Below are 23,003 nucleotides of genomic sequence, written 5' to 3'. Positions count from 1 at the left end.
AGCAAAAAACTCTTTCTATGCCCAATAATATTATCAACCCTTAGTTGCTCATTGTGAACAAAATATGGGTTTATTTACATTTGTTGGAATTGTCAATGCACCTCCAATGAACAGAGAAAGAAGCAGTAAGGTCACAGGGAGTAAAACGGGATCAATCAAATGCTTTGTTGTTTACTATTTTTAAGAAAATAAAGAAAAACAATAATATGATTACTCTCACACACCGAAAACGAAGAGCCTCACCTCATAACAGGTGCTGATAAAAGCGTTTGCCATTGGCTAAACAGATTGTTGATTACTCTCCCCTGATGGTAAGCCAAATCAGTTTTTTTTATATGAAAAAGGCTGTGCTGTGTGGAGTACTGCCTCCGGTAATAACAACACACTGAGTTCATTTCAACCACATGTATAACATTCAAGTACTGATCGATATCCTCTGGTGTGTTTGTCGCCTTTCTTGCATAATGAAGCAAATTAACATAATGCCTGTTTATTTATCAGGTGCACGCTGTGCCTGAATGTCCAATCGTTATTTTCCAAACAACCTGACTAAATGATCTGATATATCCAACATAAATAATAAATACAGGGGATCATATTTTTGCCAACAGCAGAGTTCAGTTAAAGTTAGGTGTGGAAGTAGGCTGGTCCTAATAGACTCATCTCTCATCACCGGACTCACAATGGGGCCTCGGAGGGGGGCGGAGAGCTAAAATGAAAGTAGGATATACAATGTTTGTATAGAGAATCTTGTTTTTTTCTTCTTTGGTGGCACAGGATTAATAACCGCGCTTGGCGTGGAGAGATTTAGCAGAAGATTAGGCTGGCTCTTACATCACTGTACTTCCCGGCTACCGTGAAATACTTGGCCTGCTTACAGTTTCGTCTCTCAGCACAGCAGACACAGTTTAATTCCTTTGAAATAAATGCTGTTTTGCAGAAGTGAGTAACATAAACTGAACAGGAGGCACTGTGTTGTAATGAAGAAGAATATAATGCAAGGTAATTAGTCAGTAAAGCTTGAACAAGCAGCGCAATAAAGCTCTGAAAGTACAGTACATGGCTGCTCCAATCCTTCATTCGGCAGCACGGAGTGTGTGAGAAACATCTGTCGCGAAGCTGCCGAAGAAGGTCTAGCCCTTTTCTTCAGTTCTAAAAACACGTGGGTCCCTGGGAGCTCTCACCTCAGTAGACTCCAGGTTTTCCCCGTTCTTCATCCACCTGTATGAAGGCTTGGGCTTCCCGGTGGCTTTGCACTCCCACGCCAGTGAGTCGTCGATGAGCTTCTGGACATCTTGGGGTGTCTCGATGAGATGAGGAGGAGCTGGAAAGAGCGGAAATACGAGGCAATTAGAGTGAACACAATCTGTTCACAAATCTGATGTTCTCAAAACACCTCATACAAGCAGCAAAACACTATGGTTAACCCACAAAAGTACCATGCACAAAAGATGTCATATCAGTGCTTAAGTTGGTGCTAATGAAATAAAACCTTTCTTTCAGACTGCGTGATCCAAAGCCATCAACATGTTTGGATGTTTTGTGGATTCCTGAAGTGTTACACTTATCTTGTCATTTCCTAAAAATCTTGCCCTACATGCTTTCATTGACAGTGAATGCCTGCTGATGAGGACATTTACACAGTACCTGAACTAAACATGCATGTGTAGTACTACACTTTCACTGGACTGGTCTTCTATAGGACTTTTCTACTCAAGTACTCAAAGCACTGTACACAATTATTATTTGTGTACAGTGTGCTATACATTATTATTGTGCTATCTACTGTACAATATAAAGCGCCTCGAGGCGACTTTTGTTGTGATTTGGCGCTATATAAATAAAATTGAATTGAACATGTCTCATTCACACAAGTACCTATTTTTTGCATCTACGTGCATGCTATTGTACCTACCATTCACACATTCATGCTCCAAAGAACGTATCAGGGTAACTCAGCGTCCAGTATCTTGCCCAAGGATGCTTTGGCATACAGACTCGAGAAGACAGGGATTGAACCACCAACCTTCTGATTAGCAGACAACCGGCTCTACCAACTGCCATAACCACGCCAACACGGCAACAAAAGGGAAGCAGTTTTTTTTCTCTCCTGTTGCTCCATTCAGTCAAACACACTCATCAGCCTCACACATAACGCCCTTTCTTCCAATGCAACAGGGGAAGAACTACAGTAGACAACCATCATACCATCCATCCTCTTTACTCCTCTACTCCTCTTCTATATCCATGACCCACACATAAGGCCATGGGGGATTTTCACAATTAGAAGCACTATTACGAGTGCATTGATTTACACAATGAAATAATGCGAGTATAATGAGCAGAACTCTTTCAGTTTATCTGTTTTGATCACACAGACACATACAACCAATCTTTGTCCAAAGTGCAGACAGCCGCACTTTGTCATTTGCTCTAATTTTCTAACACATTTGTAAATGCTACGAAAGAATGAGAAATGATCTTTCTAATGTGCAGAAGTAAACTCTTGAAGGATGTCACATTCTAACGACTGAAAATTGAACTGTAATATATGGAGGCAAGAAAAGGTTGCACTCTCTCTCTGCTGGAGGTTTTGGGGGCATAATGCAGCTTTCGAGGAAGACTGCAGACCCTTTAACCCAGTTGTTATTTGCATTATTTATACTGGAACTGTGTAATAGACTGCAGAACATCAATCACAAAGTGCAGTGAACGACAGTGCTCATCATTTTAAAACTGAATAATGAATCAGTTCAGTCATTTATTATAAAAACAAATAGAACATGCATTTATGTCAGAAACCAAAGGTTGTTAATAAGCTGTTAAATCCAGTAAAACGAGTGGTTTAGTAGTGTGGTTGTTGTATGCTTTTATTCAATTCTAGTTACAAATTTTCTTCCCACTTGTAGCAACACTTGTATTTTGAATTTCACACGATCCTGTGAAGAAGAAAGATTTCACAGGACTCTAAGCAGTCCTGTGAAAAACTAACATCCGCATCATTCGGCAGCGTGCAGAAGCACATTTATCAGCACTAACATGAAGTAATCATTTACTTTATCAGTCTCTCACATATTTGCACTTTTGGCTCGTATTTACAAAGTTGGTTCAGCTCATCGAGGTTTGTGGGCAATCACATATGCACGGCTCTCTTAAGGTCCAACCGCAAAGTTTCAATCAGGCTGAGATTTTCACAGAACTGCACAGGGTCTTATGAAAACTTTCTGCCCAGTAGATCACCAGATATAGTCAGACCAACCTGACTGGCACCAACAAGCACACCATGTTCACTCAAAAAATCTCCTTTCTTCCATCTCTATAAGCCATAATGCAGTGAGCTGCTGCCATGTGACTGACTCATCAATGAGTAGTTGAACAGTTGTACCTAATGAAGTGGCCAGTGAGCATGTGCATTTTTTTTTTTTACACACACATATACATATATATATATATATATATATATATATATATATATATATATATATATATATATGTATATACACACACAGAGAATTGTATATGTGCATATATTTGAGGTGTAGTGACGTGAGTCTGTGGATTAATTGTCATGGACCTGGGTCTGTGAGTCGGCGTTTTGTGTTTTTGAGTTATTAATAGTCTTTCATTTCGTTGTTATTTAGTTTCTAGTCTCTTGATCTCTGTGTCTGTACTTCTCCTTTGTTCCTTGTGTCACATCTAGTCAAGTTATGGTTTCATGTCTGTGCTTTTCACTGTCTCATGTTTCCTGTTTTACTTTGACAGTCTCCTGCGCTATGTTAGGCTTTTCTAGTTTTGCTTCTTCCGGTCTCTCTGCGTGTGATTTCTCCCAGCTGTGTGTGTCTCCTCCTGTGTCTCATTCCCTCGTTATCCCTCTGAGTATTTAAGCCTTTTGTCTTCCTCTGTTTGTTGCCGGATCAACTGTGTATCAGCTGCTGCATTTCTCCATGTTCCCTGTTCATTGTTCCTTGTCTCAGGTTTTCGTATTCGGCCTTTAATTTCCTTATATTTGTTTTTAGGTTTCTCCCAGTTTAGTCATTCTCTCCTTTGCTTCGCCGTAATAAAGGCTCACTTTCAGTTTAAGTCTCTCACCGTCTGTGTCTGCACTTGGGTCCACGCTCTCTCTCCACACGTCTGCATTAATTAACCAACAAGTCAGCTAATGAATGATAACATCTGTCTTTATTGAAGTGCAGTAACAAACCCTGAATTACACATCTACTGCCTGTAAAAAGATTACTGAACTCCTTTTATGCTTTCTTTTACTTTCCAAGTGTTCTTATACCTGAACAAAAAGGATGAAAACCAGATCCATATTCATTAGGGTGGGCACCAGCACCATAAAAACGCTCCATTCAATACAGTCTCGGTAAATAATGGTATAATTATACGGAGGGAGAATTGATTCTTGCTGTGTCATGCAAGTAACTCAGGGCTGGTTAATGACTAAGCTGGAAAAGAGGTACATAAAACTAGATCTTTAAAGCTCTCTCTGTGTGTAATGTTCTGTACGTTCCTCTTGATGTGTAGGTCCAGCCACTATCATCCTATATCACACAAGGCCAGTAGCAGGACAAGAGGAATAGCTGACCACACTTTTCCATTCCACAGATCTCACCTAATGTCACCGTCAAGGACTGACCTTTTCACTTACAGTACAAATCCTGCTCTAATTGGCTTCGCTATACAGTATTTTGCCTTCAAGTAAAGCGTGATACACAGGAGAACACGGAGAAATTCAGTGGCTGCAAATCCCACTATCTCTGTGCGTTACACATTCAGCATGTAGTCAAAGTGTGTGCGCGTGGGCCCGTGTGTGTGTTTGGAAAGAGAGAGCCAAAAAAGGCTGATAAAAAGAGGTAGATGAGGCAACCAGAGGGGGGTATTTGTGTAGTCTTGTTTAGCTATGTTGGAGTCTTGCACTGATACAACATCAAAATCCGGCCAGTATGAAAGAGCGATTTGTGTTTGTGGATCATGTGCCGCTAAAATCATGCACGAGGTTGGCTGAGATCATTAACATCTGACTCGTATGGAGCCAGTGTTGTTGCTGTCAGTGCAGCTGAGGGGAAAAAGTGATGAATTTCTTTTAAACTAAAAGCTGCTGGAAGATGAATCTTCAGTTATTTATCCTGCCACAGAGACAACACGTTATTCTCAAATAGGTCCGGGGCAAAATATCGATTCGCTAACATTTTGATTAGTCTTGCGATACATTATCACAACAGTGAGGCCAAATATCAGTGATTTAAAAAAAATGTGTAGTTGCTTTAAATTTAAGCTTGGACAACAGGGCGAATTATGTGAAGGAACACACAAACATACACACTCTGTGCTGTCCGTTGTTCAAACTCTATATTTAGTTGTAAAGCAGTAAAACAATTCAAATATTACATTGACAAAAAAACCACTGTTTTCTGAATTTATATGTTCACTCTTATTTTGAAGCCATTAACACATTTCAAAGAAACTGGGCACATTTACCGCTGAGCTCTGCTAACTTAACAGATTCCAACGTTCCTTTGTGCACTGTATCATAGTCTAAGGAGCTTGGAAAGAAAAGCGTCTGGACTTCTGTAAGTTACTTGAAGACGTTCCACCTCTCATCCGAGAAGCTTCTTCAGGTTTAATGTCAAATGGTGGAGAGTCCCAGATTTAAGCCCTATGGGAGTGTCCCCCAAGAAGGACATGGACCCCCTGTTGATCCTCTACCTAATCGCACGAGCCAGGGTATGAAAATGGGTGTAAGTCACAATCAGGCCATGTCCACACTAATACGTTTTCGTTTGAAAACGCATCTATTTCTCTCCGTTTTGGCCTTCTGTCCACACAGAGACAGTGTTTTTGGTCAAAGAAAACTGAGTTTTTTGAAAATGCTCTCCAAAGGGGATGTAAAACGCCTTTCGAAAACAATGACGCATTATACTCACATGATGAAGTCATGTGACCAATTCAACTAAGATGGCGGATGGCATTGTAGTCTATATTCTTGCTCGCATTTGCAACATTTGCAACAACTCCATCTCATTGTCAGTCCATTTAAAAAAACTTGGTGCTTTTCCTCGCCATTTTGCTGCGACATTTCAAAGAGCCGCAAGGTAAATAAACAGAAGACGGAAATGACGTAGGTCAAATCGTCTTACGTTTCACGCATTCGCTGTACAGAACATAAGAGTTTTCAGTCGTTTCTTTTTGAAAACAACTGAAAACAATAGTGTGGACGTGGAGCGTTTGTAGCCGAAAACGGATTTATCCGGATTAGTGTAGACGTAGCCTCAGCCAAGGTGAACCCGCTGTGAAACCTAGCCCCACCCTATCATGTGATTTCCTGAGGTCAGAAGGCCCAGGGTGTGTGTGGGCGTTAAGGCATTTGACCCTAGAACTGAAGAATCTTCTTGGATGAGAGAACGTCTTCAAGCAACTTAAAGAAGTCCAGACGGTTTTCCTTCCAAGCTCCTTAGACTACAATGACGTGGATGACTGAGAACCTTCACAGACATGCACTGTATCATCTACCTTCTAAACTCTGAAAGCTTAAATGGAACGGGCTTTCCTTGTATAAAATATTACCCCATTGGGTTGTATGCATTCATGCAGTATGAGCATGTATACTGGAATATTATTTTCAACAGCAGCACGGTGGTGCAGTGGTTTGCACTGTCACCTCACAGCAAAAAGGTCCTGGGCTCGTGTCAGATGTATGTATGAGCTTGCATGTTCCATCAAGGTACTCCAGATTCTTCCTGCCTCTCTTCATATTAAAGCTAGGATAGGCTCCAGCCCGTAAGACTCAACTCACAGAAGATGGATGGATGGATATAACTGTTTTTTCCTGTTTTGTTTCATTTTAATGTTGCATTTACACGCCCACTGCTGTGACACCAAATGCTTTCAACCAGCCTCTGTAAGCATTTGGGAAGAGGATACGTAGTGATTTAATTTTGAAAGTGAAATGTTTTCATATTCTTGCTAAATAAGAATGTTTCTGCTCAACAGTTTGGGCCTCGGCGGATATCTTCATCGCTTCATAATGCTCCAAACGTTTTCAGTGGGTGACAGGTTTGAACTCAAGGTATGCCAGTTTAGCTCCTGCTGCTGGAATGTGTGCAGAACATAGTTTGGAATTGTTGCTGAAATGACAGAGACCTGGAAAAAGACATCGGCTACATTATGTTGTTCCTGCATGTATTACAACTTGTTCCAGCTGAGACTGGGTGAGAGGTGAGCTACGCCCCGCACAGGTCACCGGTGTGCTGCAGAGCTAACACACACAGACAATAATTCATGCTCATGTGCACCTACAGCCAATCTAGAATCACCAGTTTACTTAACAAGCCTGTCTCTGGACAGTGGAATCAAACCCACTCACACAGGGGGGACGTGAAAACTTGTGAGCCAACAAAGAGTTGTTCCTGAGTCCATGGAGTGATTTCCACTACAGAATTGTGCCTGATTTTCAGGGCCTGGAGATTAAACCCATTCGCCCCTGGTTTTTTCTCAGTGTTATCACTATATAAAAATAAAATTGACCATTTAAAAAAAAAAAAATTATTTGCTTGAGGTGTTTTCTATATGCAGTAAACACAAAATCACTAAATTCATATTGATGCTGTACATGAGTGCAAGCTTTGCAGGCATTCAGTCAGCTGCACCATATGTGCCTATATACATTTGCTGCAACAAATGGGAAAGATGGGAAACTAGACTTTCTATAAACGTTACCACCACCACTTATTTAGCCTAACATCCATTCATGCTACACCAGCTCTCCATCAGAGTCCGACTGGGTTGCCCTCACCCGCCGCATTTTTCGGAGCCGCATTGTCATCGTTGTTCTCCCCCCCCTCGCTGTCAGGATCCTTCGCTCTATCCCTCACCTGCTGCGCACGCATCGACCCTCAGAAAACGCTTGCCAAATGAAAGCCGGCAGCCCGTCCCAGCCTGCGCCGGGGCTAAGCACACATACAATCAGGTGCGACGTCAAGAGGCTAAAGCAGAGGAAAAATGGGAATTTGCCTTATCGGTGGAATCACTACGAGATAATGCAGCGGTAAGCCAGCAAAAACACAAATGAGAACACAACAGGGAAACTAACCTGTCACAGTTCTGCATTTATTTCCCCTCTGAGTAATATCGACATCAGCAAGTGAGCAAAAGCCCATTTCTTTTCAAAGCGTTTTCTTCACAGGGGAAATTTAACAAACCTTTTGTCTATGGCTTGGATTTGCTGTTAGGAACTTCATCCAGTACAGAATTATGACTAATAAGGAGAAAAAACAATATGATCACAAGGTGCAGCTGCTTTTGCAAATCTAGTTTGGCCTCAAGCTAAATCGTTTATTTATTAAAATACATCAAGACAGGAAAGAAGAGATGGAAACCTGTAAAAATGCTGTTGTAATAAAAGCATAGCTCCTTCACGTTTTCTGTGTATTAGAGAGACAAACAAAGCAGTGCTTCTGTCTCTTAGTACATCAAGAGTGGTATTAAAAGTGTGACCGATGTGCCTCCATAAAGTAACACCTTCATTCCTTCCTGTCTAACACAAAGCCATGCTCGCCTTTCACTGTAGCTTGCTTAGATGTACAAGAGATACCCTTATCGATCCCCCCATTGGCTTACACTGCTGACGAATGTCTCAAAGGCTTAATTCAAAGGGAGTTCAAAATAAGATTACTGATTTTTATCACCTGGCTGCAGACAGCAGGGGTGAGAGAGAGGGAGAGACTGACAAAAGCCATCAAAACTGAGAGAGGAGAGGTGGCTCAGAGGGACGAATCAAGCATTGGCGGATCACAGCGTGCTCCTGGGCCGTTAGAGTGAGCGAGGCTAAGTGCTTCCAGGGCTGTTATAAATAACGGCAAATTGTTTAATGCCTCAAATGAGTTATTTGTGACGGCTGACACAGCAGGACTGGAAGGGGAGAAAATAAGAAGGAAGAAAACAGAGAGATGTCAAGGTGGGAGGAAACGCCACAGAATGTGAAAGCACAAGTAAAGAGTCTCAAAGACCTTGGTGGAAATGAAATATCCTGGTTCAAATGTTACTGCAAACATGAATGTAAAAGTTTGATCTGGTTATTCAAAACTGTATTAGCAGCTGTTTCGAACAGTTACCAAGATAATTTGAAGATAAAGTCATTCAAAAACTAAGTACACCCCTAATGCTTTCATAGGAATTAAGAGGGTCAATAGCAGCTAGGTCCCGCTAATCAAATGCACTTACTAATCATCAGCAAGTGTGAGCACCTCAATCAAAGGAGAGGTTTTAATAGCTTTCTGGTCTGGAGCATTCAACAGTGTGATAACATAATGTCACAATCTTCCCAGCAGCGGACATCCCAGCAAATTCACCACAAAGTCAGACTAGAGAAGCAACGTTTAGAGAAACAGGAAAAAACGCTCGAGTGTTTTCGAGCTACAGGCCTCAGTTAGCATGTTAAAGTTCATCACAGTACAATTAGAAAATGTATGGCTTGTTTGGAAATGTTGCCAGGAGAAAATCTCTTTTTCTTGGCCAATGCTACTAAAGAGAGCATAGCAACAAAAACAGCTCCTGTAAACTGGCAGGGATGGTGGTGGAGGGGTGATGATGGGCTTGTTTTGCAGCTGCAGCACCCAGGCATCTTACAGTCTTTGAGTTGACCATAAACTTGATATACTACATATCAATTTACCAAAGTATTCTATAGTCAAATGTGAGACTATCTGTTCAACACAAGTGTGGTTAAAACTGGGTCATGCAACAGGGCAATGGCCCCAAGGACAGAAGCAAACAGCAGAATGAATGAAAAAGAAAAGCAAGGTGTTGGAATGATCCAGTCAAAGACTCTTTGAAGGAGGAAGTCTTGGCGTGGTTCTAAATCAACTCCAGAATGTTTTTTTTATGGTGTAAATGTGTAATCCGACCTCGATCTGAACCAACTACCAGATGTGCATTGCAAGTTTGAGCTAAAAAACTTCCCATAGCCACGTATGCTTTGTATGCTAGGTTATGGCAATGTACTATATCTCACACCAATTGGTCGCAGCAGATGGCCCCGCCCCTCCCTGAGCCTGGTTCTGCCGGAGGTTTCTTCCTGTTAGACGGGAGTTTTTCCTTCCCCCTGTCGCCAAAGTGCTTGTTCATAAGGGGCATGTGATTGTTGGGTTTTTCTCTGTATGTATTATTGTAGGGTCTACCTTACAATATAAAGCGCCTTGAGGCGACTGTTGTTGTGATTTGGTGCTGTATAAATAAAGCTGAATCGAATTGAATTGAAATACTATAGCTGTCCAGAGGTCTCTCTTGGCCAGAAACTAGCCATGAAATGAATGTAAATTCTCCATGTTCTCCTAATTGCTTTTGTTGCTCAGGCCCAGGACACATCTACCCAGTAAGCGGACTGAACATTCTCACGTGGTGAGTGATGCATTTTTGCTCATTTGGATTTTCAGCTGTGTGAAAAGTAGACCAACAAAAGGTGTGAAAATGCTCTCAGAGAGCTATGCTTAAACAAATACCCACAAAGGTCAATGAACTGATGCGATTTTGTAAAGAAGAGTGGGCCAAAATTCCTCTACAACGATGTGACAGACTGATAAAGTCATGCTGCTGCAAACTACTGGAGCACTGGGATACTTATTTTTCATGGAATTGCAGAGACTTACAGAGACCAATGTTTAACCTCTGGTAACAATTTATGTAACAGTATAAAACCACAACTTTAAAAAAAAAGTCCGAAATTGGGTACAGGGTTCCCCTTCATTTAAAATTTAGATCTTTTATATTTATTTATTCATGCACTTCTAACATGCGTCTTCAGACTACAGGAATAATGCGGCGCACGAGGAGAAAAACCACCGTGCAGCTGATACACAAGATGGATACAGAATGAAACTTGTCAGAATGGATTACATGCTTTTCATCTGACTTAAATATTCAGTATAGCCTTAAAACCTAAGAGTAAAACTATTTTTAACCTTATTTCTTTTTCTATTTGGCAGAACACAGACTGTCTTCGGATACTGCACCATAAAATCTCAGAGAAACAGTGCAAATATGTACCCTTTACTCTTTCAGAAAATGTATTTACCTTTTTGACCTCTCAAAAGGTGCACATAGGCACCTGGACACAGATTCTTCCTGTAGGAACATAAATTGACTTTTACTAAAATTTTCTTTTATCTGACAGCGTGGCTAGACAAATAATGCTCTAAATAATTTCTTTCTTTCTTTCTTTCCTCCTTTCTTTCTTTCTCTCTTCTCTCCCAAAGTTTCAGTCTGGCTTTGATAACTTCAGAGAAGTTTGAGGGGAAAAAAGGACACAAGCATGATTAAGCATACAGAAAGACGGATATATATTCTTTGCAAATATATAAATCCTTTGGGGTTATGTGCTGTAAAAGCTTTCCCCTTTCCGTATTTTTCTTCTTTTCTTTTTTGGGGGATATTTGTCACACTTACATGTTTCAGATCAGCAAACAAACTTTAATTTCAGTCAAAAATAACCAGAGTAAATATAAAAGTTTTTAAATGATGTTTTCATTCATTATGGGAAAAAAGCTTCCCAAACCTACCTGGTCCTGTGTGAATCATTAATTACCCTCTAAATCCAATAACTGATTGTGCAACTCTTGGTTTTTGTGATGACTCACAATAAGTTTTTTGGCCCCGTCTTCTTGTAGAACTGCTTTAATTCAGCCACTGTGGAAGGTTTTTGAGCAGAAATTGACTGTTTAAGTTAATCCCAAAAGATCTCAATCAGATTTAAGCCTGGACTTTGACTATGCCACTCTAAAGTCTTCATTTAGGTTGTTTTTTTAAAAGGCATTCAGAGGTTCAACTTGCATTCAACTTGCTGGTGTGTTTCAGGTCATTGTCCTGCTAAATAACCCAAGTGCTTTTGAGCTTCAGGAAATGAATTGATTCTCTGGTAGAGAGCAGAATTCATGGTTCCATTAATTACAGCAGCAGCAAAGCAGCCCCAGCCCGTGACACCACCACCGCCATGTTTGACTTCTGGTATGATGTTTTTTTTATGAAACGCTGTGGTAGTTTTACACCAGGTGTAATTTGCAAAAACCTCCCAGGATCATGATGTTTTTGGCGAATCTGAGACAAGACTTTGTGTTCTTTTTGGTCAGCGGTGGTTTTGCCTCGACACCTCCTGGATGAGCTCTTGGGGTAATTTTGGTTGGTCGGCCAATCCTGTTGAAAGTTTTCTCGATTTGTGGATAATGGCTCTCACTGTGGTTCACTGAAGTTCTAAAAGCCTTTAAAATGGCTGTGTAAACCTTTCCAGACTGAAACAACAGACTTTGTTTCTCATCTGCTCTTTTACTCAGTGATCTGAAACATGTAAGAGTGACAAGTATGCACCAAAATAATAAATCAAGATCTCCATATTTACCATTTTGCAAAAAAAAAAAAGCAGGCATTCCCTTTAAAATGTTGAGATGTGTGTGTTACTTGCAGATAATGTTTCTCACAGTGGGTGTTTAATTTTGGAATTAAATAGTCGTTGGTAATCTCCACTTCCACTATCTGAACTCAGTGGGTGTGGCATCAACTGTGACACTGTCAGCAACAATGACTGAAATCTCCTAACCCCCTTCCCGTTGATCCAGATGCTGCTGTGCAGATTAAGGCCCTGACATATGTGCTACTGGTCTATGTATAGTACATTTAACAGCTTTGATCTCCCGTCAAGTTGGACGTGAATCACGATGCCATCTGGTGGAAACCCAATACGAGGCTCACCAACAAGGTCGTATCCAAGGGCTCAGCCTCATCCACATCACCCTTTAATCTGGATTAAAATATTAGAGGCATCATGGCTGATGGCCTTTAATCATTTTGATGTGCCGTTAAAACAAACCTCTTTCCTCGCGCATGCCACGCCGAGCCTCTGCTGATCGCCGCAGCCGGCTTTGCGAGAAAAAGTGGTGTCTGCTTTTGCTGACTTTCAGTCTGAGCAGGTCTGACTCTTGGTGGCGCTGTCACTTGGTGTTCGCTCGCTCTGTGGTATAGTATCACTTCCTGTTCCTGCTCAAACACAGTGGTGTTTCTGAGTAGCTTTTCTGCTTAGCAATTTAATTTAAATCTTTTGATACATCCCTTTTTCATAGTATAATCTTAACGTGCTTCATCTGAATCACCCTTTCTGTGTACTCACTACCTAATTTATAGCCAAAGTATTCACTCACTGTCTCTTTACTGTTTCGCTAGCTTAGCTCGTAGCCGACTCGTTAGCACCATGGCTACTTCACCTGTCCCTCCTGCACTTTCCTGCTCATTGTGTCAGATGTTTAGTTACTCCTCGGCCTCCTTTAGCAGTAATGATACCTGTAATAAATGTAGCATATTTGCAGCTCTGGAGGCCAGGATTACTGAATTGGAGACTCGGCTTCGCACCCTTCATTCACCCGTAGCTAGCCAGGCCCCTGTAGCTGGTGCAGCCGAAGATAGCGTAGGCCCCGCTAGCTGTTCCCCGGCAGACCCCAAGCAGCTGGGGAAAGAGGGCGGCTGGGTGACGGTGAGGAGGAAGCATAGTCTTAAACTGAAGCCCCAGGTACACCACCAACCTGTTCATGTGTCTAACCGTTTTTCCCCACTCGGCGACACACCCGCCGGGGGTCAAACTCTGGTAATTGGTGATTCTGTTCTCAGACATGTGAAGCTAGAGACACCGGCAACCATAGTCAATTGTCTTCCAGGGGCCAGAGCAGGCGACATTGAAGGAAATTTAAAACTGCTGGCTAAGGGTAAACGTAAATACAGTAAGATCATAATTCACGTCGGCAGTAATGACACCCGGTTACGCCAATCGGAGGTCACTAAAATCAATATTGAATCGGTGTGTAACTTTGCAAAAACAATGTCGGACTCTGTAGTTTTCTCTGGTCCCCTCCCCAATCAGACCAGGAGTGACATGTTTAGCCGCATGTTCTCCTTAAATTGCTGGCTGTCTGAGTGGTGTCCCAGAAACGATGTGGGCTTCATAGATAATTGGCAAACCTTCTGGAGGAAACCTGGTCTTGTTAGGAGAGACGGCATCCATCCCACTTTGGATGGAGCAGCTCTCATTTCTAGAAATATGGACAAATTCATTAAACCCCCCAAAATATGACTATCCAGAGTTGGGACCAGGAAGCAGAGTTGCAGTCTTACACGCCTCTCTGCAGCTTCTCTCCTCCTGCTACCCCCCCAAAAACCCATCTCCATTGAGACTGTGTCAGCTCCCAAAAAGACAAAAAACAAACTAAAAACCAGCAATAAACAACTTAAACATAAAAAATCACAAAGAAAGAACAATACAGTATCCACATCTGAACCAAAGAGTAAAACAGTGAAATGTGGATTATTAAATATTAGGTCTCTCTCCTCCAAGTCTCTGTTAGTACATGACTTAATAATTGATCAACAAATCGATTTACTCTGCCTTACAGAAACCTGGTTGCAGCAGGATGAGTATGTTAGTTTAAATGAATCAACACCCCCGAGTCATTCTAACTACCAGAAATCCCGAAGCACAGGCCGAGGGGGCGGTGTGGCAGCAATTTTTCACACCAGCCTATTAATTAACGAAAGACCAAGACAGACTTTTAATTCATTTGAAAGCCTGATGCTTAGCCTCGTCCACCCCAGCTGTAAAACTCAGAAACCAGTCTTACTTGTTATCATCTATCGTCCACCTGGGCCTTACACAGAGTTTCTCTCTGATTTCTCAGACTTTTTATCTGATTTAGTGCTCAGCTCAGATAAAATAATTATTGTGGGTGATTTTAACATCCATGTAGATGCTAAAAATGACAGCCTCAACATCGCATTTAATCTGTTATTAGACTCAATTGGCTTCTCTCAAAATGTAAAAGAACCCACCCACCACTTTAATCACACTCTAGATCTTGTTTTAACATATGGCATAGAAACTGAATATTTAACAGTGTTTCCTGAAAACCCTCTGCTGTCTGATCATTTCCTGATAACATTTACATTTACAATAATTGATTACACAGCAGTGGAGAGTAGACTTTATCAAAGTAGATGTCTTTCTGAAAGTGCTGTAACTAAGTTTAAGAATATAATCCACCCACTGTTATCATCTTCAATGCCCTGTACCAACATAGAGCAGAGCAGCTATCTGAACGCTACTCCAACAGAGGTCGATTATCTTGTTAATAATTTTACCTCCTCACTACGTACGACTCTGGATACTGTAGCTCCTGTGAAAACTAAGGCCTCAAATCCAAAGTCCCTGACTCCGTGGTATAATTCTCAAACACGTAGCCTAAAGCAGATAACTCGTAAGCTGGAGAGGAAATGGCGTGTCACAAATTTAGAGGATCATCATTTAGCCTGGAGAAATAGTTTGCTGCTTTATAAGAAAGCCCTCCGCAAAGCCAGAACATCTTACTATTCGTCACTGATTGAAGAAAATAAGAACAACCCCAGGTTTCTCTTCAGCACTGTAGCCAGGCTGACAAAAAGTCAGAGCTCTACTGAGCCAACCATCCCTTTAACGTTAACTAGTAATGACTTCATGAACTTCTTCACAAATAAAATTTTTATCATTAGAGAAAAAATTACCAATAATCATCCCACAGATGTAATATTATCTACAGCTACTCTTAGTACCATCAATGTTAAGTTAGACTCTTTTTCTCCAATTGATCTTTATGAGTTAACTTCAATAATTAATTCCTCCAAACCATCAACGTGTCTTTTAGACCCCATTCCTACAAAACTGCTCAAAGAAGTCCTGCCATTAATTAATTCTTCGATCTTAAATATGATCAACCTATCTCTAATAATCGGCTATGTACCACAGGCCTTCAAGGTGGCTGTAGTTAAACCTTTACTTAAAAAGCCATCTCTAGACCCAGCTGTCTTAGCTAATTATAGGCCAATCTCCAACCTTCCTTTCATATCAAAAATCCTTGAAAGAGTAGTTGTCAAACAGCTAACTGATCATCTGCAGAGGAATGGCTTATTTGAAGCGTTTCAGTCAGGTTTCAGAGCTCATCACAGCACAGAAACAGCTTTAGTGAAGGTTACAAATGATCTTCTTATGGCCTCTGACAGTGGACTCATCTCTGTGCTTGTCCTGCTAGACCTCAGTGCTGCGTTCGATACTGTTGACCATAATATCCTATTAGAGCGATTAGAACATGCTGTAGGTATTACAGGTACTGCACTGCAGTGGTTTGTATCATATCTATCTAATAGACTCCAGTTTGTACATGTAAATGGAGAGTCCTCTTCAGACACTAAGGTCAATTATGGTGTTCCACAGGGTTCAGTGCTAGGACCAATTCTATTTACATTATACATGCTTCCCCTAGGCAACATCATTAGAAGACATAGCATAAATTTTCACTGCTATGCAGATGACACGCAGCTCTATCTATCCATGAAGCCAGGTAACACACACCAATTAGTTAAACTGCAGGAATGTCTTAAAGACATAAAGACCTGGATGGCCGCTAACTTTCTGCTTCTTAATTCAGATAAAACTGAGGTTATTGTACTCGGCCCTGAAAATCTTAGAAATATGGTATCTAAGCAGATTCTTACTCTGGATGGCATTACCTTGGCCTCCAGTAACACTGTGAGAAACCTTGGAGTCATTTTTGACCAGGACATGTCCTTCAATGCACATATTAAACAAATATGTAAGACTGCTTTCTTCCATTTGCGCAACATCTCTAAAATTAGAAATATCCTGTCTCAGAGTGATGCTGAAAAACTAGTTCATGCATTTATTACTTCCAGGCTGGACTACTGTAATTCACTATTATCAGGAAGTCCTAAAAACTCGCTGAGAAGCCTTCAGCTAATCCAAAATGCTGCAGCAAGATTACTGACAGGGACTAGAAAGAGAGAGCATATTTCTCCTGTTTTGGCTTCCCTTCATTGGCTTCCTGTTAAATCCAGAATTGAATTCAAAATCCTGCTCCTCACATACAAGGTCTTAAATAATCAGGCCCCATCTTATCTTAATGACTTTGTAGTACCATATCACCCTATTAGAGCACTTCGCTCTTGCACTGCAGGCCTACTTGTTGTTCCTAGAGTATTTAAAAGTAGAATGGGAGGCAGAGCCTTCAGTTTTCAGGCCCCTCTTCTGTGGAACCAACTTCCAGTTTGGATTCGGGAGACAGACACTATCTCTACTTTCAAGATTAGGCTTAAAACTTTCCTTTTTGCTAAAGCATATAGTTAGGGCTGGACCAGGTGACCCTGAATCCTCCCTTAGTTATGCTGCAATAGACGTAGGCTGCCGGGGATTCCCATGATGCATTGAGTTTTTCCCTTCCAGTCACCTTTCTCACTCACTATGTGCTAATAGACCTCTCTGCATCGAATCATATCTGTTATTAATCTCTGTCTCTCTTCCACAGCATGTCTTTCATCCTGTTTTCCTTCTTTCACCCCAACCGGTCGCAGCAGATGGCCGCCCCTCCCTGAGCCTGGTTCTGCCGGAGGTTTCTTCCTGTTAAAAGGGAGTTTTTCCTTCCCACTGTCGCCAAAGTGCTTGCTCATAGGGGGTCATATGATTGTTGGGTTTTTCTCTGTATTTATTATTGTGCTATCTACTGTACATAAAGCGCCTTGAGGCGACTTTTGTTGTGATTTGGCGCTATATAAATAAAATTGAATTGAATTGAACTGACAGATGTGGTGCACGGTGGTCAAATATTCATGCACGACTGGATCACCTACCGTAGAAAGAGAGCTTTCCTTTCACTGTGTTCATTCCCCTGGAGTTTTCAGCCACACACTCGTACGTGCCGGCATCCTCCTGCTGGAAATATGGGATTTCCAGGACGCCGCTGGCTTTTCTCATGTCCACTTTCCTAGGGAATGGCACATTGTCGACTCTCCTCCAGCTTATAGAAGGTGCTGGGCTGTGAAGAGAGGTAAACGTGTTTTTGAAGCTGATAGGGTGACATAAGAGACAAAAATGTTTATATACATTTACCTTTATTGGAAATGATAAAGTAGAATTAGAATATGAGCTGCCAGAATGTAGAAAGCGTGTATACCAATTATCTGCAAGCAAAGCTCTCTTGAAAATGTTAAAAAGTATTCTTTTTATTAGTAAAACCTATCACTGAGTCATACTTCACTCTTTCAGTAATTTTCAAGACTGGTGGATGTTGTGCTCAAATTAACCTTGAATTGAAATCTATAAGATCCAAGCTTCAAGAGGAGACTGCGCACTATGGATCAAATTCAGATGACTGACCCTGTAAATGTCCTGCACCATAATATTCATAAAGAACATGATGGCGTTCAAATCATCTAGCTAAGCAGATTGCATATATCAGTATCCTTTATGTGGAAAGTGTAGGATTAAAGAAATTATTTCACGGTTACTGTTCATAACCATCATCTTTATCATTGCATTAATTATCATTTCATCAAAGCATTTATCGAAGCTGTTGGCATTATGTTATAATTTGTATTACAGGGGTTATCATAATCACATATTAACATGTTTATTACAGGTACAGTTAGAACCACTTTAAATCGTTGAGTTAAATCTATAATCTTAAAAGCTTATATGCTGAGTATATGGTTACAGTAAAAATAGTAGCGGAGCAAAGGCCTGAGTGTATTCAGCAACATGTTACACTAGAGTTTACTTGACAACAGGTGACAGAAGGAGGACAAGTCCATGGGGACCTCAAAGGCCTGAGATCATCACCATATTTGGAAGAGGATGCCAGAAAGGGGAACTTCTGCGTCTGCATTTATCTCTAAAATTGATCATTGTCTGTAAAAGAGGCAAATAATGTTCTTAAGATGCAAATTATGTGCTTGTAAACGCAAGAGGGGGCGTTATAATACCCTGATGTTATAAAAAGCAATCTGAAGTGTATTTTGGGCAGAGATCTACAGCTGATGTTCTGCAGTTTACATCTCCCCACGCTGCGTGTATTCATTAAAATCAATTGTTTGACCAAGCTCTTCTGGACCATCGTTGTTTTACTCTCGTCCTCAATATTGGACCCTTAACAAAAGGTATCTTATATTCATGAAGCATTAGGTTTGCACTGATCTGATATTTGGATTGTAAATCGATGTGATACTGGATATTGACAAACTTAAATTTTCACTTAAATTGTGTGTTGTTCTGTGAATACACCAGGCATCAGCAGTAGTGCGCTGATTGCGCTGTTTGAAGGTGTCGCACCAAAGCTACGTTTGTTTGCAACAGATGACAACTAAAAAGTTTGATGATGAGTCACCGTCGTCCTCTCCCTTTCCTTTTCTCTCACTCTTTTTGATTTAACAGTTGCTGAGAAACTTTTATTGGAGACGAGCTCCTCTGGTCCACTCCATGTATGTGAGGAGATGCACACAATAAAACCGAGAGCAGGGAAACGTTGCTGATGATAAACGGCAAAGACTCTTACACTGAGATTAAATAAGTGCATTAGGTGAATGAACTAAATAAAATGTAACCTTGATGCCTTTGCTTTATTCTATGGTACAAAAAATATCAGTTTGAATTTAGAAACTGCATCTACTCTAGTCTACTGTATCTTGCAGAAACATCTTCAAAGTTAGAAAAGGAATGTTTCAGGCAGGTCTGATTCTCAGTCTCTTCAGAGTGAGGAGTGCGGCTTATTAGTCTGGGACTGGTATCAGTATTTGGTAATTGAAGACTCCCAAAGCCAGGGTGTTAATATATTTGTCTCTACCGGAATTCACATTTTTCTTCTGAAGTATCTTCACTAAGGATACAATGTGAGCTCCTATAAACCCAAATTTCTAGCATGCAGAAAGACACGATTTTGCCAGAAGTATTTGCTCGTCTGCCTTCACATGCATATGAACTTGGTGACATCCTATTCTTAATCCATAGGGTTTAATACGATATCAACCCACCCTTTGCAGCTATAATAGATTCAACCCTTCTGGGAAGGCTTTCTACGAGGTTTAGGAGTGTGTTTATGGGAATACTTGAACATTAAGCACATTTGTGAGGTAGGACAGTAACGTTGGACAAGCAGGCCTGGCTTGCAGTCTCCACTCTAATACATGCCAAAGGTGTTCTATTGGGTTGAGGGTAGGACTCTGTGCAGGCCAGTCAAGATCTTCCACACCAAATTCACTAATCCATGTCTTTATGGGCCTTGCTTTGTGCACTGGTGCAAAGTCATGTTGGAACAGGAAGGGGGCCATCCCCAAACTATGCCTACTAAGTTGGGAGAATGAAATTGCCCAAAATGTCTTGGTATGATGAAACTTTTGGAGTTCTTTCACTGGAACTAAGGTGCCGACCCCAACTCATGAAAAACAACCCCACACCATAATCCCCTCTGCACCAAACTTTAAATTTGGCACAGTGCAGTCAGACAAGTACCATTCTCCTGGAAAACACCAGTCCATGACTGCCAGACAGAGGGGCGAGAGAACATGTCTCCACTGCTCTAGAGTCCAGTGGTAGCGTGCTTTATACTACTGTGCATGTGCTTGGATGCACCTACTCTGCCATGACAACCCATGAAGCTTGTCACGGCAGAGCTTCTGTGCACTGTTCTTGAGCTAATCTGAAGGCCACATGAAGTTTGGAGGTTTGTAGCGACAGACTGCTGAAAATTGGCATCGTCTGCACACTATGGGACTTTACATGGCCTACCACTTTGTGGAAAAATTGCTGTCATTCCCAATCACTTTTATCCATTTGCACTGTCATGTCTGATGTGATGTCTGCTTAGTTTTAGCCAAATGCTGTAAAATGGATCAGAGTATAGCCTTGTACACTTCATAATTCATCCAGCTACTTTGTTTGTTACACCAATCCAAACTAGTGACCCAATTCTACTGGCAGCCATACATGCTAATACTATAACACTGCCTCTACTTTGTTAATTTGTTTACTTCTAAAATTTTGAAAATCTGTCTGATAGGTTGATTTGATTTGATTTGATTTTTTTCAGCCTAATAATGGCGTCCCTCAACATCAGTCACTATCAGTCAACTGTGTAAATACTGAACTGAAAGTGGGGGACTGTGAATAAAAAAATGCTGTAATTCATAAGCAGTGAATGCAAATAATTTGAAATAAAGTTAAAAAGTTAATCAACATCTTGACTGCTTGAACTTAAATCTACTGTGGTGATGTAAAGAGGCAAAACTGGAGACAAAAAAACAACAACAAATATGGCAATTAATGGTGATTCTGAATGAAAGTTTAATGTGGGGATTTCATTCTCTGTGGATGTGAATCTGCAAAAATAACCTGGCGCCACAGAGTTTAGTGTAACTGTTCAGCACTTTTTTACTGTAGACGTGTGTTTTGTGTACTTCAGTACACTGTGTTACAAAGCTGTATATTTTAGCTGAAGATCCTTACACCACAACACTCTCTAATTTGTCAGATGTGCAGCCAGGCTTGAAACATACCAGGGTTGTAGCGAAATGGCAAAGCACATGAAAACGTAACATTTTCTCACAACATATTTCTTTTAAATGGTCGTGAGCATGCTGAGCCTGTACTAAAAGTGAGCTTACTTTCCCAGAGCGAAGCATTCTAGTTTTACAGTGGATCCTTTGGCAACATGAACAAGCTCTGGAAACTGAACTTCAATCTTTGGCTCATATTCACCCATAACACCTGAAAGAGAAATGCAAATGAGTGTTAGTGCAAAGAAAGATTTTTTTTAATTCAAGTTTAACAAGTCAGGCAAAAGAAGTTAAAAAATACAGCATTGTGGTTTCTTCTGTTGCTACCCAACAGCTGAAAACATTTCTGTGTGCAGCATTTTTTTTTTTTGACTTCCATGCTGAGCAGCAGACACCAGCACTGCTCCCAGCATTGTCACAGGATGCCCTCCCATTGAAAGTAATGAGAAGAAAAAGCAAAAAACACATCTCTCCATGTGGACATGCGACACACTGATGTTCAACTGACAAAAACTAAAAAAGAAAAAACCCCAAACATTCTGAGAATTCATAGACGGTTTGAGTTTTTACATCCAGATGAGTTTCATCTTGTTGTAGCGCTAACAGCTATGAACCAGAAAATGGGCCCATAAAATCCCCCTGGGTGCTGCCATTGTGTCTACAAAGCATCCCATTCACTGTTGGTGAAGCAGCTCTGGTGGATTATAATATTGCTGCTGTGCATGCTAAAAATCTCTGGATAGACAGAGAAGAAGACAGAATGTGGATTTTCTGCTGTTCTAGCTTTGGTATAGATGTATTTGAGACTCGAGTGTCTTACATCCATAGGGAAAAAAAACACCTGTGAATTTTATTCGTTTCCCTTAAAACGACACTGAGGTAAATTACATCAATGAATTTGCTATTTGGCATGCTGTCATTTCTCCCAGCTCTGCCAGCGCTCAGCCCGGGTGCACGAAATGCCGTTTTAAGGTACCATCATCCACCAATGTAACAACAGGTTTTTCCCCCCCTTTGCTGCAATTCAGGGCTGTGTTGCACAAATAGCTCTAGAGATGGAGGAAACAGGCCAATTTCATCTCGTTGATTTGGTGAGGCATGTGTTATCAGGATGGCTCCCTGAGTGACTGTGAAAGCTAATTCAGATCCTTATCACAACTGTCACATACTGAAATTTAACCACAGGACTATCACCCATATTAAAGCAGACAGGAGGAAGTGGACAGGTAATTGTCTCATACCATAACCTTTTGTAGGGGACACATGTTTAACGTGCCAGCCTGAACCACCGCCCCCCACACCCCACCTGCACCCCTGAGCTCCACTTCATGACCATGAAGAGCTGACTCCTGATATGTTGGTGTTGCTGCTGTGGTGAACTAATGTTGTAATGAAAAAAGGGCAGAAGCAGAGAATGAAAGTGCTTTGGAATCTCTGCTGGACTAACCACTGACCAACTAGCTTAGCTGTCTTCTTTATACTAGATTTAATTTCATCAACTTTTTTAGTCCGACAGACGACTGTAAGCAAGATAATATGTAAGAAAACATTTTGTGTTTATCTGCGACTTCTATTAAATTAGTGTGTATACTCACAAACACTGA

At 41.0% G+C, this 23,003-nt stretch overlaps 1 protein-coding gene and 1 long non-coding RNA gene across 4 annotated transcripts in view; one reads left to right on the top strand and one right to left on the bottom strand.

Annotated features, from left to right (window-relative positions):
• cntn4 (contactin 4) overlaps positions 1-23,003 on the bottom strand; it is a 194,323-nt gene that overhangs the window by 68,870 nt on the left and 102,450 nt on the right. For all 3 annotated transcript variants that reach the window (XM_025907489.1, XM_005450133.4, XM_005450135.4), the window contains 3 exons: positions 21,508-21,610; positions 17,704-17,888; positions 1,185-1,324 (listed from right to left, as the gene is read on the bottom strand). In XM_025907489.1, the coding sequence (XP_025763274.1) occupies positions 1,185-1,324; positions 17,704-17,888; positions 21,508-21,610 (428 nt within the window). The remainder of the gene's footprint in view (positions 1-1,184; positions 1,325-17,703; positions 17,889-21,507; positions 21,611-23,003) is intronic.
• LOC112846976 (uncharacterized) lies at positions 17,770-18,690 on the top strand. Its single transcript, XR_003220224.1, has 3 exons — positions 17,770-17,900; positions 18,177-18,310; positions 18,647-18,690. It is a non-coding gene; the product is annotated as an uncharacterized LOC112846976 (long non-coding RNA).

Source organism: Oreochromis niloticus, linkage group LG5 (assembly GCF_001858045.2).
Source record: "Oreochromis niloticus isolate F11D_XX linkage group LG5, O_niloticus_UMD_NMBU, whole genome shotgun sequence".
In the NCBI taxonomy this organism is placed as follows: Eukaryota; Metazoa; Chordata; class Actinopteri; order Cichliformes; family Cichlidae; genus Oreochromis; species Oreochromis niloticus.
This window is presented reverse-complemented; position numbering and strand designations above follow the sequence as displayed.